General features: G+C 50.5%; 3 protein-coding genes across 3 annotated transcripts; 1 reads left to right on the top strand and 2 right to left on the bottom strand.

Moving 5' to 3' along the window:
* Nucleotides 1-3,125: 3,125 nt before the first annotated feature.
* On the top strand, nucleotides 3,126-5,095 carry CLUP02_06101 (amino acid permease; the record flags this gene model as incomplete). Its single annotated transcript, XM_049285105.1, has 3 exons — nucleotides 3,126-3,691; nucleotides 3,767-3,976; nucleotides 4,033-5,095. The coding sequence occupies 3 exons, from the start codon at nucleotides 3,126-3,128 to the stop codon at nucleotides 5,093-5,095; spliced, it is 1,839 nt and encodes a 612-aa protein (XP_049142248.1).
* Nucleotides 5,096-6,060: 965 nt separating this feature from the next.
* CLUP02_06102 (uncharacterized protein) lies at nucleotides 6,061-7,859 on the bottom strand (the record flags this gene model as incomplete). Its single annotated transcript, XM_049285106.1, has 2 exons — nucleotides 6,061-7,488; nucleotides 7,554-7,859. The coding sequence occupies 2 exons, from the start codon at nucleotides 7,857-7,859 to the stop codon at nucleotides 6,061-6,063; spliced, it is 1,734 nt and encodes a 577-aa protein (XP_049142249.1).
* A 1,686-nt stretch (nucleotides 7,860-9,545) lies between these two features.
* Nucleotides 9,546-10,553, bottom strand: CLUP02_06103 (short-chain dehydrogenase; the record flags this gene model as incomplete). The annotated part of the gene is made up of 3 exons (XM_049285107.1): nucleotides 9,546-9,975; nucleotides 10,031-10,466; nucleotides 10,526-10,553. 3 exons carry the CDS (start codon nucleotides 10,551-10,553, stop codon nucleotides 9,546-9,548), a joined length of 894 nt encoding a protein of 297 aa, XP_049142250.1.
* Nucleotides 10,554-12,701: the final 2,148 nt, after the last annotated feature.

Consider the following 12,701-nt stretch of genomic DNA (forward strand, 5'->3'; position numbering starts at 1 on the left):
AAGCCTTAGCCTCTCTTTTTACTTTTATAATAGCCTTAATTTATATAAATCGCTTATTTAAATCCTACTATATTTTTACCCTCGTAATTAGCTTATATAATTATACTTAAGCCTTTAGTAACTTAATAACTAATTAAGTATTAGCTAGGGCTACGTTCTAAGTATTTAATTGCTTATTTATTTTATTAAATATTAATTTATAAGTAATAGAATTATAATTAACCTCGCCCTCACTTCGTACTTAAAGCTTCTAATACTTCCTAAGGTCTCCCGACTTTTTAAAAATAATAATATTATAATTTTAGAGTATTTTAAGAACTTTTAAAAATAAGGGCTCTTATAGTAGCGCTTATAAAACGTTTATAAGCTACGTTATAACAATAAATTTATTAAATAGGGGCTACTATATATTAATAACATATAGCTCTATTACTTTCTAATTAGTATATATATTTTATTTTATAAGCGCTTATACTCGGGCTTAGAAATAATAATAAAAGAAGTTTTACTTTTTAATAAGCGCTAAGTTAAGCTAGAGGCCGTAATTTATAAGCTTATTATAGTAATATATCTTAAGGAGTAAAAATACTAAAATATCTAAGAGCTAGGTAATATAGCTAAAATATAATAATAAATAATATAAGTAAACGCCCTTAAAATAATATTACTATATAAAATCGTCGGAAATATAACTACTATACTTATTAATTATAAATAAACGTTTAAATCGGAGTTTTTAAACCTCTATTTCTATTTATAAAATAAATATCTTAACTAGCTATTTTAGCCTAATTATATTTAAAATCTATTTATTTATAAAGAACGTAAAGCTCTATAAAGTATAATTTAATATTTTATAAAGAACTATTATTATTATATAGTCTACCCTTTAAAAATAATTAATAATAAGAAATATTAATTACTTATAGAAATATACTCGAATATAGAGGTCTAAGTACGGTCCCTTAGTATTTAGATATAAATAGATTTCTTTTTAAACTTACTTAGTACTAAATAATCCTTATTATTCCTTTTTATTAAACCCGTTTTATTTATATTTTAATAAAAAGATATTAGGATTTTATAAATATTTAAGAATATTAAGATTTTTTAAAAAGCTTATATAACGTTAATAATAGTAAACTTAATATATTTAAAATTTATATAACGGGCCTATAGCGTTAAGAGCGTAGGATTCTTATATAAGAATTTATTTATTTATTTATTTTTAAGTAGGTATTAGTTATTATTTTATTAAGAAATACGTATTATAAACTCTTTAACTTAGGTATAAATTAGAGCGAACCCTAATTAGCCCTATAAAATTACTTAGTAAATAAGGGATTATTCTTAGTATTTACTAAGCCTTTAGTAATCCTCTTTTAACTTCTTAACCGTTATAGTACTTCGTAATTAGCTTAAGAGAGTAGTATAAGGGATTCCTTAGTTTATAATAGCCTTTCGGATCGAATTACTAAAGCTAACGTCGTATTGCGCGTTTTTAACGTATTTTTCTATATAATTAGGTATAATAAATCTATTAGTAATTTTAGTATAATTTTTTGCGATTTTTTTTTAATAATTTATTACTTACGTATTATAGTAGTAGTAGTATTAAAGGAGGGAAAAAATCGTCTAAATAGGGTGATCTGTCGTGGGGGGTGATCCGTCGTGTGGGGTGGGGTCTTATGTGCCTCGATGCATGTGGGGCGTGGGATGACAACCTGCCTCAATCTGTGCGCCTGTCAAACATTGGGTCTGAGGCGAAGCTGCAAACAGAGTTGCGAACAGACTGCAAGCAGGGCATGACACCTGCATATTGAACAAAGTCAATTGGGAGTTTTGCTTCGGCGCTCAGCAGGTGTGTCATCATTATTCTTGAGTCTTGGAGAGGGGAACGGACGACTGTGGGCGAATGTTGACTTGAGCAAATATCCCTACATAGTAGACGGTAACCCACGATGCGAGCAGAGAAACGGTCTCCCCTGTGGAGCCATCCAGCTTCCTAGTTGGACGATCTATGGCTCCCAGTCATGCTGCCTCCATTTAGTCTCCATTAAGGAACCCCAGACAAGCACAGGCCCGTACCGATTGCAACAGTGGGCATTGGGTAAGCGAGAGAGATGGAGTGAGAGGCACGGACGGGCAAGAGGGAGAGATAGCGGAAGTGGATTCATCTCTGTTTAGGGCGACTTTGGGGGGGGGGGGGGGGGGGGGGGGGGGGGGGGAGGAGCGGCGGGGGGGAGGGGGGAGGGGGGGGGGGGGGGGGGGCGTCTGGGGGGGGGGGGGGGGGGGGGGGGGGGGGGGGGGGGCGAAGTTGGGGGGGCAGGCACACTGACAATTCCATTTCCAAGTGCAACTGCCCATTGCCAAGGGACAAGTGAAGGATTCGAGCCTGGCCCAGCCATGACCACCTCTCCCCTCATTCGTCGGCGCCAGTGTCGCACCCTTAAGCCGAGCCAGTTCATCCTGTCGCCGACGTTCTGAAGGACCGAAAGAGGCGACTTGGAACTCATGTCTGTCAGTCGGGGGGGTATCCTTGTCACCAGATTAGACCAGCAAGCCATCCCATCCTGTCACCTTTCAACGCCAATGCGGCAACTGCGCTGGTCGGCCCAGCATGATAAGCCTCACCACACACGCTCAGTCACCCAACCCCTTTAGGTGGCGGTAGTCCGTCGCTTTTCGTCGCAACGACTAGTACACGGAAACGTTGTCCTTCTCCTGGTATGCGGCATAGACTTCGAGGCCGACCGGTTTCCTTAATCCGCGAACTCTCCACGCTCTCTACCGACGATTACGCCAATACTTCGAGACGATCTGCAGGCATCTTATCGGCGTCAGACCCTGCTTCTACGCATCCAGATACCCTCGGCAACAGGCATGCGATTCTCGACGGAGGTGACCGATGCCTAAAGCGCGCCAAGTCTCACCGAACGAGCGACCCGACATACGAACGCCATATCTCACGATCGACCGATATACACGATAACAATTCGAACAAACGGCCAGACACAGAGCCAGACTCAACAGTATCACCTGTGACGAGCGGTGTAGACGGCGACAACGACCCCCACTAGTTTTGATATCTACCATTTACATACCGACACGCTACGGAAACGGGGATGGCGCCGTACAACGAGGACGTGGAACTCAGTGCGATCAAGATCAAGGAAGACTCCCTCACCCTCGGGAGCAGCTATAGCATGCGGCGGGAACCCATCTACGACCCGAGCCCCGCGCCGGGTGTCTTGAGCCGCGTGCTCGAGAGCTTCAGGCGCGCGCCCTCGCAAATGTCCGATGGCAGCATCCACAGGCCAAAGAGCAACTCATCTCTGGACCTCGAGCCCGGCCACGAGAGGGTGCTGAACGGCGTGCACTACTACGATATCCGACTCGCCAACCTACAGACCTCGCACTCCCTCCTCTCGCGAAAGCTCAAGGGCCGGCATTTGCAGATGATTGCCATTGGCGGTTCCATCGGCACGGGACTGTTCGTGGCTTCTGGACAGGCGCTCGAGGTGGGCGGGCCGGCGTCATTACTGATCGCTTTTTCGCTCGTGGGCGCAATGTTGTACTGCACATGTCAGGCGTTGGGGGAGTTGGCTGTTGCTTTCCCCGTTGCGGGTTCGTTCTCGGCATACTCCACGCGATTTCTGGACCCATCGTGGGGTTTTGCCATGGGTTGGAAGTGAGTATGCGCAGCACCTGCGCGCATCATTCGTGAGCGCCATGGAGAGAAGAGACCGCTGACGAAATACTACAGCTATGCACTGCAATGGCTTATTGTACTACCTCTCGAAATCATTGCGGCTGCAATCACAATAACGTACTGGCAAGAGGGCATAACCAAGGCTTACTTTGTCACCATCTTCCTTATTGGTATCGTCGCTATCAATCTCTTTGGTATTAAAGGGTATGGCGAAGCCGAGTTCATATTCTCAATTATCAAGATCATTGCGGTGATTGGCTTCATGTAAGTTTCCGTCTTCTCTTCGTTGCTACAGGGGTCTAATTCTGATCACCACGCAGCTTACTAGGGATCGTTCTCAACTGCGGCGGGACTCCAGACTCGGGCTATATTGGCGGTCGCTTCTGGCAAACACCGGGGGCATTCCACAATGGCTTCAAAGGCCTCTGTAGCGTCTTTGTCACCGCTGCCTTTGCTTTCGCCGGTACTGAGCTGGTCGGTCTGGCAGCGGCCGAAGCGGCGAACCCTCGCAAATCCCTCCCAACCGCCATCAAGCAGGTGTTCTGGCGCATTACCCTATTTTACGTCGTGGCCCTTACTCTGATTGGGCTTCTTGTGCCCTACGACGAGGCCCGTCTCCTCGGTGCTTCCTCCTCCGCCGATGCGACCGCTTCCCCCTTTGTCATTGCCATCGAGAACGCCCAGATTGATATTCTGCCCTCCGTCATGAACGCCGTCATCCTCATCGCCGTCCTTTCCGTCGGTAACTCTGCCGTCTTCGGTTCCTCTCGGACCCTCGCCGCGCTGGCGGACCAGCACCAGGCCCCGCGTTTCCTCTCGTACGTCGACCGTAAAGGTCGCCCTCTGACGGCCATCGGCGTCGCGTCTGCCGTCGGTCTCCTCGCCTACCTCGCCGACTTGAAGCAGCAAGACCAGGTCCTCGACTGGCTCCTCGCCATCTCGGGCCTGTCATCCATCTTCACCTGGGCTTCCATCTGCCTCTGCCACATCCGCTTCCGCCACGCCTGGGCCCGTAAAGGCCACGGCCTGCACGAGCTCGCTTTCCGCTCCCAGGTCGGCATCATCGGCTCGTGGTGCGGCCTCATCATGAACGTCCTCGTGCTCATCGCCCAGTTCTGGGTCGGTGCTTTCCCCGTCGGCTGGGAGACTTGGGACGCCGAGTCCGTCGCGAAGAATTTCTTTTTGCGGTACGCCGCGTTCCCCATCGTGGCCATCATGTACGTCGCGCACAAGTTTTACTTCCGGACCGTCTTTATCCGTATCGAGGACATGGACGTCACTACGGGCCGAAGAGACTTTAACCTTGGTATCCTGGTTGCCCAGGAGCAGGAGGAGAGGCGGTCGTGGCCTAGGTGGAAGCGCGTGTACAAGTTTTTGTGTTGAAGCAGCAACTCGTGTGTTTTGGGGGAGGATGCTGCTATTATCGACGTACAGAAGCGGTTGAAGAACCTCTTTTTTACTTTTTTGATGTTTTCTGGATATGGAAGCGAGGGGTATAAACAGCGTGGCGTATGGACATCCTGCGGGGGGAGGCTGATCTTGGTACTTTACACTTTTTTTTCTAACCGTTTATGTTGATGCCGTGGTATACTCTATGCCCAGGTGATTGGAGATATCCGCCATATTTGGATGACCAAAGATCATGACCAGAAAGAATGGCTTCTATTAGAATGGGTATGACACAACACACAGTTCCTGTCTGCATCATGGATCCTCACGGGCAGTGCCTAAATCGTGACATCCACTGTATAGCCATTGTCAGAAAAGGCAACTGTAACATCATCTGATACCCGTTGTTCACAGTGACAGTAGTCAGCTACTCTTCACGAGGTTCAGGTGCCGTGATTTTACAGTCGGCGCGTCAGTTCTACCAGCATCGTATCAATGCTTCCCAGTAGTGTTGTTTGCCAAGAAATCAAGTAGGTAGAAATGTGTTCGGTCTGTTGGATATCATGGGCTATGTCTGTACAGCAATACAAGCGGTAGAGGAACCTATTTTGAACCTTCTTCCTCGCCCTCCGCTCGCCCCTACTTCAAAACGTCTCCTCTATCTTCACCTCTCTGCCTTTCTCTCCTCTCTCTCATGGGTGGTACAGCAATTTTACATCCAGGTATTCTTTAGCCAGATATCCTACTTCCCGTAGTCCGAGAACCACTCCATCACGCGACGGCATGGTGGAAGGATGACTAACCGGGAAAGGAACAGCACACTGGCAGCAACAAAACGCTCCCGTGAATCATGGGCAGCGTGGCACAATACATTTAATCGTAACAAGAACAGACAAGACACCGGGCCAGTGGCGCTGACTTCATCTTTCGAGGAATGCCAGGGTGTTCGTCCGTCGCGCTTAGAAGTCCCAAAAGCTCTTCTGGGCCGAGGTCAAGCCAGAGCCACCTTTGGGAGGAACGGCCTTGGGAATGTCCTCGAGGTCGTCATCTCCGTAGAGCCAGTTGCGGTTGGTGCCCTTCTTGCCACCCATGCCGTCTCCGGCGATGTGAATGCCCTTCGAGTCGCCCTCCTTCTCCTCTTTGACCTTCTTCGAGCCCATGCCGTCTCCAGCGATGTGAATACCGCCCTTGCCCTTTGAGGGCACCTGGGGCTTGTTCTCCTTCTGAGAGGCGGGAGACTCGTCATATGAATCCCAGTGGGAGTCCATGTTGCTCACCACCTTCTTGCGGGAGTCGCTGACTGCGGGTCGCCCCTGCTGGCCTGACTGGCTCGGCGAATCATCTGTCATGGCGAAATGGGGGTCAAAGTCCTTGTGACGATGGTTGAGGTTTGTAATGTTACCCAATGCGCGGTCAGAGTCGGTTCCAGGAAGGGGCTTGCCGTCTTCGCTGTACAGGTTGTTCTCATACAGGTGAAGGCCAGTGTTGTGCGCAGTGCCCTTGGGTCGGCCCGCGGGACGCGGTGTCTTTTGCGGGCCATCATCCTCGAAATCAAAGTGCGCCTCGGCGTCGCGGCGTCCCTTGACCTGTTGCTGCCGGGCGACAGGGGTCTCCTTAATCGCCGAGTTGTTCACATCGGTGTCCCAGTGGCGGACGTCTTGAGTGCGCAGTGTCTTCCCGGGCTTAATCTTTTGCGGCGTCGTGAAATCGTCGAAAGACCAACTGCTGTCGTGCTTGCTAGCCTTGGGACGACCCTCGGCAGGCTTGGGAGTATCTTGCGGGTCTGAGCCATCGGCGAAGTCAAAGTGCTGGAACTTCTTGGGGTTGGGTCTGTAGAACTTCTCGGGAGACTTCTGCTCGGGGCTGTCGGGCACATCTGCGTGCTCGTCGGCGTCGAACAAGCGACTGGGCTGGAAGTTCTTTCCGGCTCCAGCCTTGGGAGCGCCAAACTTGCTTGGAGACTCACCGCGCTCACGTCCGGCGCTGGGGGAGCTAGGTTCCTCGTGCTGGGGGCCAAGGATATCGTTGAAGGACCGTTGCTGAGGTCGGGTACCCGCATAAGGTGACACAACAGCTCGGGGTGCCTCTTCTTCCTGCTCCTCCCTGGGCGCAAACAGAGACAGAGAAGCATGGGGGTCTCGCAGCACATTGGTTGAGCTGCCTCGCGATCGGTGGGTCAACTCGTTGAAGTCGGGAGCCGGGGCATCGACCTTGCCGTTGGCCTTCAAGCCCTTGGTGATCAACTTGATTTGCTCCGTGCTATCCCGGATGGGCCAGTTGCGACCCGACTTTCCAATGATATCGCACTGCTTGAGAAGGGCGCCCTGGTCCCAAGATTGGCGAATCTGGGTGATCCTGCCCTCGCTATCGAAGTTCACGACGTGCATCTGTTGACAACGGAGCGGTTAGCCAAGTTCAAGCTACAAAGTAAGGAACGCGGGGCAGCACAAACAATCGGAAGGTAGACAGTCCGGTCAGACAGGAAGTTGTCGTCGAGACCAGGCAGGTATGCGCCGCCGCTAGTGACAAACTCCAGGGTAGTGTCAACCTCTGCAGCGATAGCATCGCGGCCCTCGACGATGTCCAGGATCTCCTCCTTCTTCTTCTTCACCTGGTTGCGCAAAGTGTTGAGGTGCTTGATGATATCGGTAGGACCATTGTAAGTGGTAGTGGTGGTAATGTAGTAGAGCGTCGCGTTGGGCGCGAGCAGCGACGAGTTGGGAGCAGTCAAGAACTGCTTGTACGTTGCGGCGGCCATGGTAGCCTTTGGGGATTCGAACGTGAGGAATGCGACGGGAATGCGATGCGAAAATGACGGTTTGTTTACTTGGTATTGGTGGAGTGGGCTCGTTGGAGCTGTTGTTTGTGCACGGCTCGAGGGGTTCAAGCAGTTGCAAGAAGAAAGCTCAGCAGGGCCAGAGAGACAATGACATGAAGAGGACTGGCGAAGCTCTTGTTGCAGAAGAGGGAAAAATAAGGAAAACAACAGACGGAGAATGTGTGGGTGGCTCAGCCCAAAACAAGCAGACCAGATGAGTTGTTCTGGAAGGGGGAGAGGGAAAATGAAGGGATGGGCCTGCGACAGGGAAGCAGGAGGGAAGGGGAAAGCGCGACACGTCTTCTTTGGAGGAGGGGCCGTTTCTGGTCACATCTGGAGACAAAGTTCCCAGTACTTGCTAAAGCTCAGCCTTTCCTGCGAATGAGGGCGTAGCGACGTGACAAGAGAAGGTAGAGATTACCTCTGCTCTTGGGGGCCGAGCACCCCCAGACTCAGCCTTGGCGTGCCATTGGCCGTTCGCCTGTCCAGCAAAGAGATCCTAGACAAAGGGGACCTTGCTTCCTGACGTAGCAGAGTACAAGATTATCTGCCTTGTCATGCTCATCGTCGTTCTGTCTTTCCTTAGCAGCGGCCCGCTCCATTACCACAACGCAGTAATAGAGTTTCCCAGAGATCTTTGTTTGCATTGCGTCCCGCTGCCTATTTTGCAGTAGGATACCGCGACATGACTCTGGCCCGCCTGCGGGAACGACGTCAAGGCTCGAGCAGTTCGCCTTCAGAGATAGAACCCAACAAGCTTCGACGTGTCATGTAACAGAACAGGAACCAAGTCACGGCCTGCGGCTCAACCACGATACGTGTAGGTACTGATGCGCAGGAGAATCCAATGATCTGCATGCGCGTGTTAAGGGCCTGTCTTGCGACCAAGGTAAACATAGCGCGGGAACCTCGTTGGACCAGCCCTAGGTATCCGTACGCCAATCGCACGTGGACAGCTAACCATCGCCTATGATCGGCTCGGCCGGTTCACGTTTCCCCGCCAAAGTAGCATTTCCAAAACATCAACATCCTGTTGATGATGAAAGCGAGATAAAGGGGTTTGAAAGCTCATATGATCTAAGCAAGATTCGGTCTGCCTCCGTCCAATGAGGGCAGACTTGTCAATCCAGCGCAAATACGTCCTAATATCGACCGACATGCAACAGAAGCACACTAGAAATGCAGGTCATGCACGCAGCACGACGCGCTTCTCATCTGCCCCTCGCCCCTCCTGTTGGTGGACGATTGGCGACCTGTGGTTGGTCTCTTTTCATCCCAGTCCCCTGTTTCATCCACGCTATTCAATCTCTTGTGGGTAGCGTTCCCGCCTGGGACCTTGCCGTCGGCCGAATCGGTCTCTAAGCAGATGGATGTAGTCACCGCAAAAGATAATTGCTAACACATGCTCAATGGTCGCCGCAGTTGAGGCTCTTTGGATTTCCCTTGGAATCAGAATAGAATATGGAGGTTGCCACGGTTCTCTTCTATTCTCACACAGTGAATAGTTGTGATCATGGAATTATTAACTTGTTCTCTAGACCTTGATGTTTAGCACCCTGTCTAAGAAACCAGGACCTGTACCGAGCGTACGGTATCTATGTAGCACAAAATGTCTCGCTTCCCTCTTTAGCCGTTGACAATGACACCGCCGTTGCAGTGGATCGTCTGTCCGGTGATGCTTGCACTGTCGGTGGAAGCCAGGAAAACCACACACGTCGCAATCTCTGAAGGCTGCGACGGGCGTCCAATGGGACTTGTGAACTCCTTTTGAGCCTTTTCATTCATGGTCGCGGGGATCAATGGAGTCCAGACCGGGCCGGGTGCAATCGCGTTGACGCGAATGCCCTTGTCGCAGTATTGATTGCTCAACCCACGAGTGAAGGAGATGACGGCGCCCTTAGTGGAGGTGTAATCCAAGAGATCAGGACGGCCGATATAAGCGTTGATGCTGGCGTTGTTGATAATGGTTGCGCCCTTCTTCATGTGAGGTAAGGCGTATTTAGAAAGGTAGAAAATGGGGTGGATATTGGTGTTGAAAGTGTGAATCCACTGGTCCCTGCAATGTCTGTTAGTACGCGGGAAAAAGCAGCGAGCCGGCTTATACAACTAACTCCTTCAAGTCCTTGATATTCTCGACCATCATCTGGTATGCGGCATTGTTGAAGAGGATGTCGATGCCGCCGAGCTTCTCCAGCGCAGTGTCGACAATCTTTTGGCAATTGGCGGCATCAGTGATATCAGTTGCGATGAGGTGGCATTTGCGACCATAGGACTCGACACGCTTCTTGGTTTCCTGAGCATCCTCCTCCTCGTCAGGGAGATACGCAATGAGCGAATCGGCGCCCTCCATGGCAAAGAGAATTGCTGTGGCGCGGCCGATGCCAGAGTCACCACCAGTAATGACGGCTTTCAGGCCTTCAAGCTTTCCTGCAGCTTGATACAGCTTGGAGCCGCCATCTGCAGTTGGGACTCTGTCGAAAAGAGGGGTGACGGGCAGCTTTCCCTCCTTGCCGGGGAAGCTCTGGTCTGTGACCGGCACCTTGTAACCTGGTAACGAGTTGTGAGCTTTCTCTCTGTTGCGCAGTATCATGACATAAGTAACATACCTTCCTCGAACTGGGATTTGTCTGTCATTGTGGTGTGGGCGATTACTGAGCCTGTGGATGCACAGAGGTGTAGATGGATGAGCAATGTTTGGGATGTCAAGGAAGGACGGGACTTCTGAGGGAAAGAATTATAACGACCGAAGCAAAGACAGCAAGGAAGCTACTATCCATCGTGTCGTCAAGACAAGTATAGTAACTAGAAGGAGGTAGGTGCATAGGTAGAACGGTTACCCACATACCTCATCAACGACGTCATGGTGACTGCAATTACAGAAACATTGTGCGGTCTAGGCTCAGGCGCTATTTCCTTCCCTCACATGAATGCGCAAATAATTGGTTGAATTTCCGAGAGTAGGAGCTTTGCGGCTCTGTATTTTCTGATCGCACTCAACAACTCGATTCTTGCATGGGAGCCCGGAGACAACCGTCCGCTTGCACATTGGGTTGAGCTTTGCTGTGGTAACTCAAGAGCGGGACAATTCGTCCGGCATGATCTCCATCTGTCTCAATTGGACACTGTGCATCGCATGCCAAGGCTTCAGGCAGTCACCACGGCGCATCTAGCATACTGGATCATGATATCAGCCTTAGCAATGACGTGGTCATCTCATGATGGGAGACATTCGGCCATCGTATCGGCGGGAGGGCCTATGCGTCCCCGAAGCTTGAGACCCCACCCCATTGCCGTTCCGTCCTCATAATGTACCCCGCACCCGGACCCGACACGGAGTGAGCCGAGAGCAGAATACCTCCCGTACGGAGGGCCCTGTGCACCGACATGACCATGCTCTCCCGGCCGTAGTTATGGATCCTCAATACAGCTCCTTATCGTTGACTTTGCCGGTGTTTCCCCTCCCTCTTCGGAATATAGGGGCCCAACCCCCGCTCATGCAAACCACGTCATAATCTGACCACTCCCCGTTCACTTTCTTTTTCCTGACGGGCCAACCTCGGGACACAGAGGTTTTAATCTTGAGTGTGTATTTGACATGCGGCACAGAAAGACAAGCAAACACGCCACAGCTGAGCCCTGAGGTCTTTGATGTTTGCTGTCATGGGACCCGGTCAACCGGTCATCGGATCGTCTGTGTTGTAGGCCGGACCTCAAATGCTGACGGGCGCCTTTAAGATTTGAGACGTTATCCTCATTGCCACTTGCAAATTAACGGTTGTCGGATAGTTCACTGGTCCATCGAATTGATCATCAAGTGGCTGTGAATCATGAATCGACAGCTATCTTCAGCGAGTGAGACAGTGAAGCTTAGAGCCCGCCAACTGCTTCAAGTGGCGCGCGTAGTAGGCAAGCCTCTCCCGAGAGAATGGCGTTTGACAGCCAAAGCCCGCAAAGAGGAGAAAGGAGCCCAGTCGCCAAAAGCGCCAATTCTCTCACATTCACGGACCCAGCTGTTGTCGTTGTTGGAGACAACGGGCCACAAAAGCCGTTGTTGAGAAGTGACATATCATTTAGCCTAAGGATTTGATGCTCGTCGACTTAGCGCAACGGCATTCTCGATCCTGCCTTCACATCAATCAGTTCTCGCACGCTCGCACTCAACAAAAGGAAGGGGCAGGAAGCTAAGTTGGTAGAATTTCTACGATGATCTGGTCGGCGAGCAGAAATTCGGTCCAGCCTACTTTCGACTCTTGAGGTGGCCCACGTAAGCGCCAATGAAGCAAATTACAGGATCGAGCGCATTGTTCACTATTTGAGCTGTCAGTCGGGGACGATCTGATCGAACTCGACTCTCCCCCGTGGGCCTGATACGATGAGCTACTGACCCCAATTATATCTCACCAAGTTGCATTTGCCTGGTTACCTATGGATACTTTGGCCGGCTGTTAAATGCACCTCGCTCTGTCAGTGCAATTTGATTGACACTGACAAGCAAACAAGTTCCGCGTGGGATGCCACCGCGGCTTCTGTCCGGCATTGCCAAGTTCAAACTTCAGACTTGCTCCTGGGACCTGAGTGAACAAGGTTCACTGCAACGTGCCTGGCGTAAAGTAACGCCTGCTAATTATCCAACCCTGGAGCTTCCTCGATTGGCGAATCCATTCAATACCCCTGGCTCCGGCAGGCTCCCCCGGCCTGTGCTACCCTGGTGTTTGCTTCGGTCTCGTTGGACCTCCTCCATCTCCATCCAACCTCAACTTTCTTTTCTGCTTTCATCCTCGA

This window comes from Colletotrichum lupini, chromosome 3 (assembly GCF_023278565.1).
Source record: "Colletotrichum lupini chromosome 3, complete sequence".
Taxonomy (NCBI): Eukaryota; Fungi; Ascomycota; class Sordariomycetes; order Glomerellales; family Glomerellaceae; genus Colletotrichum; species Colletotrichum lupini.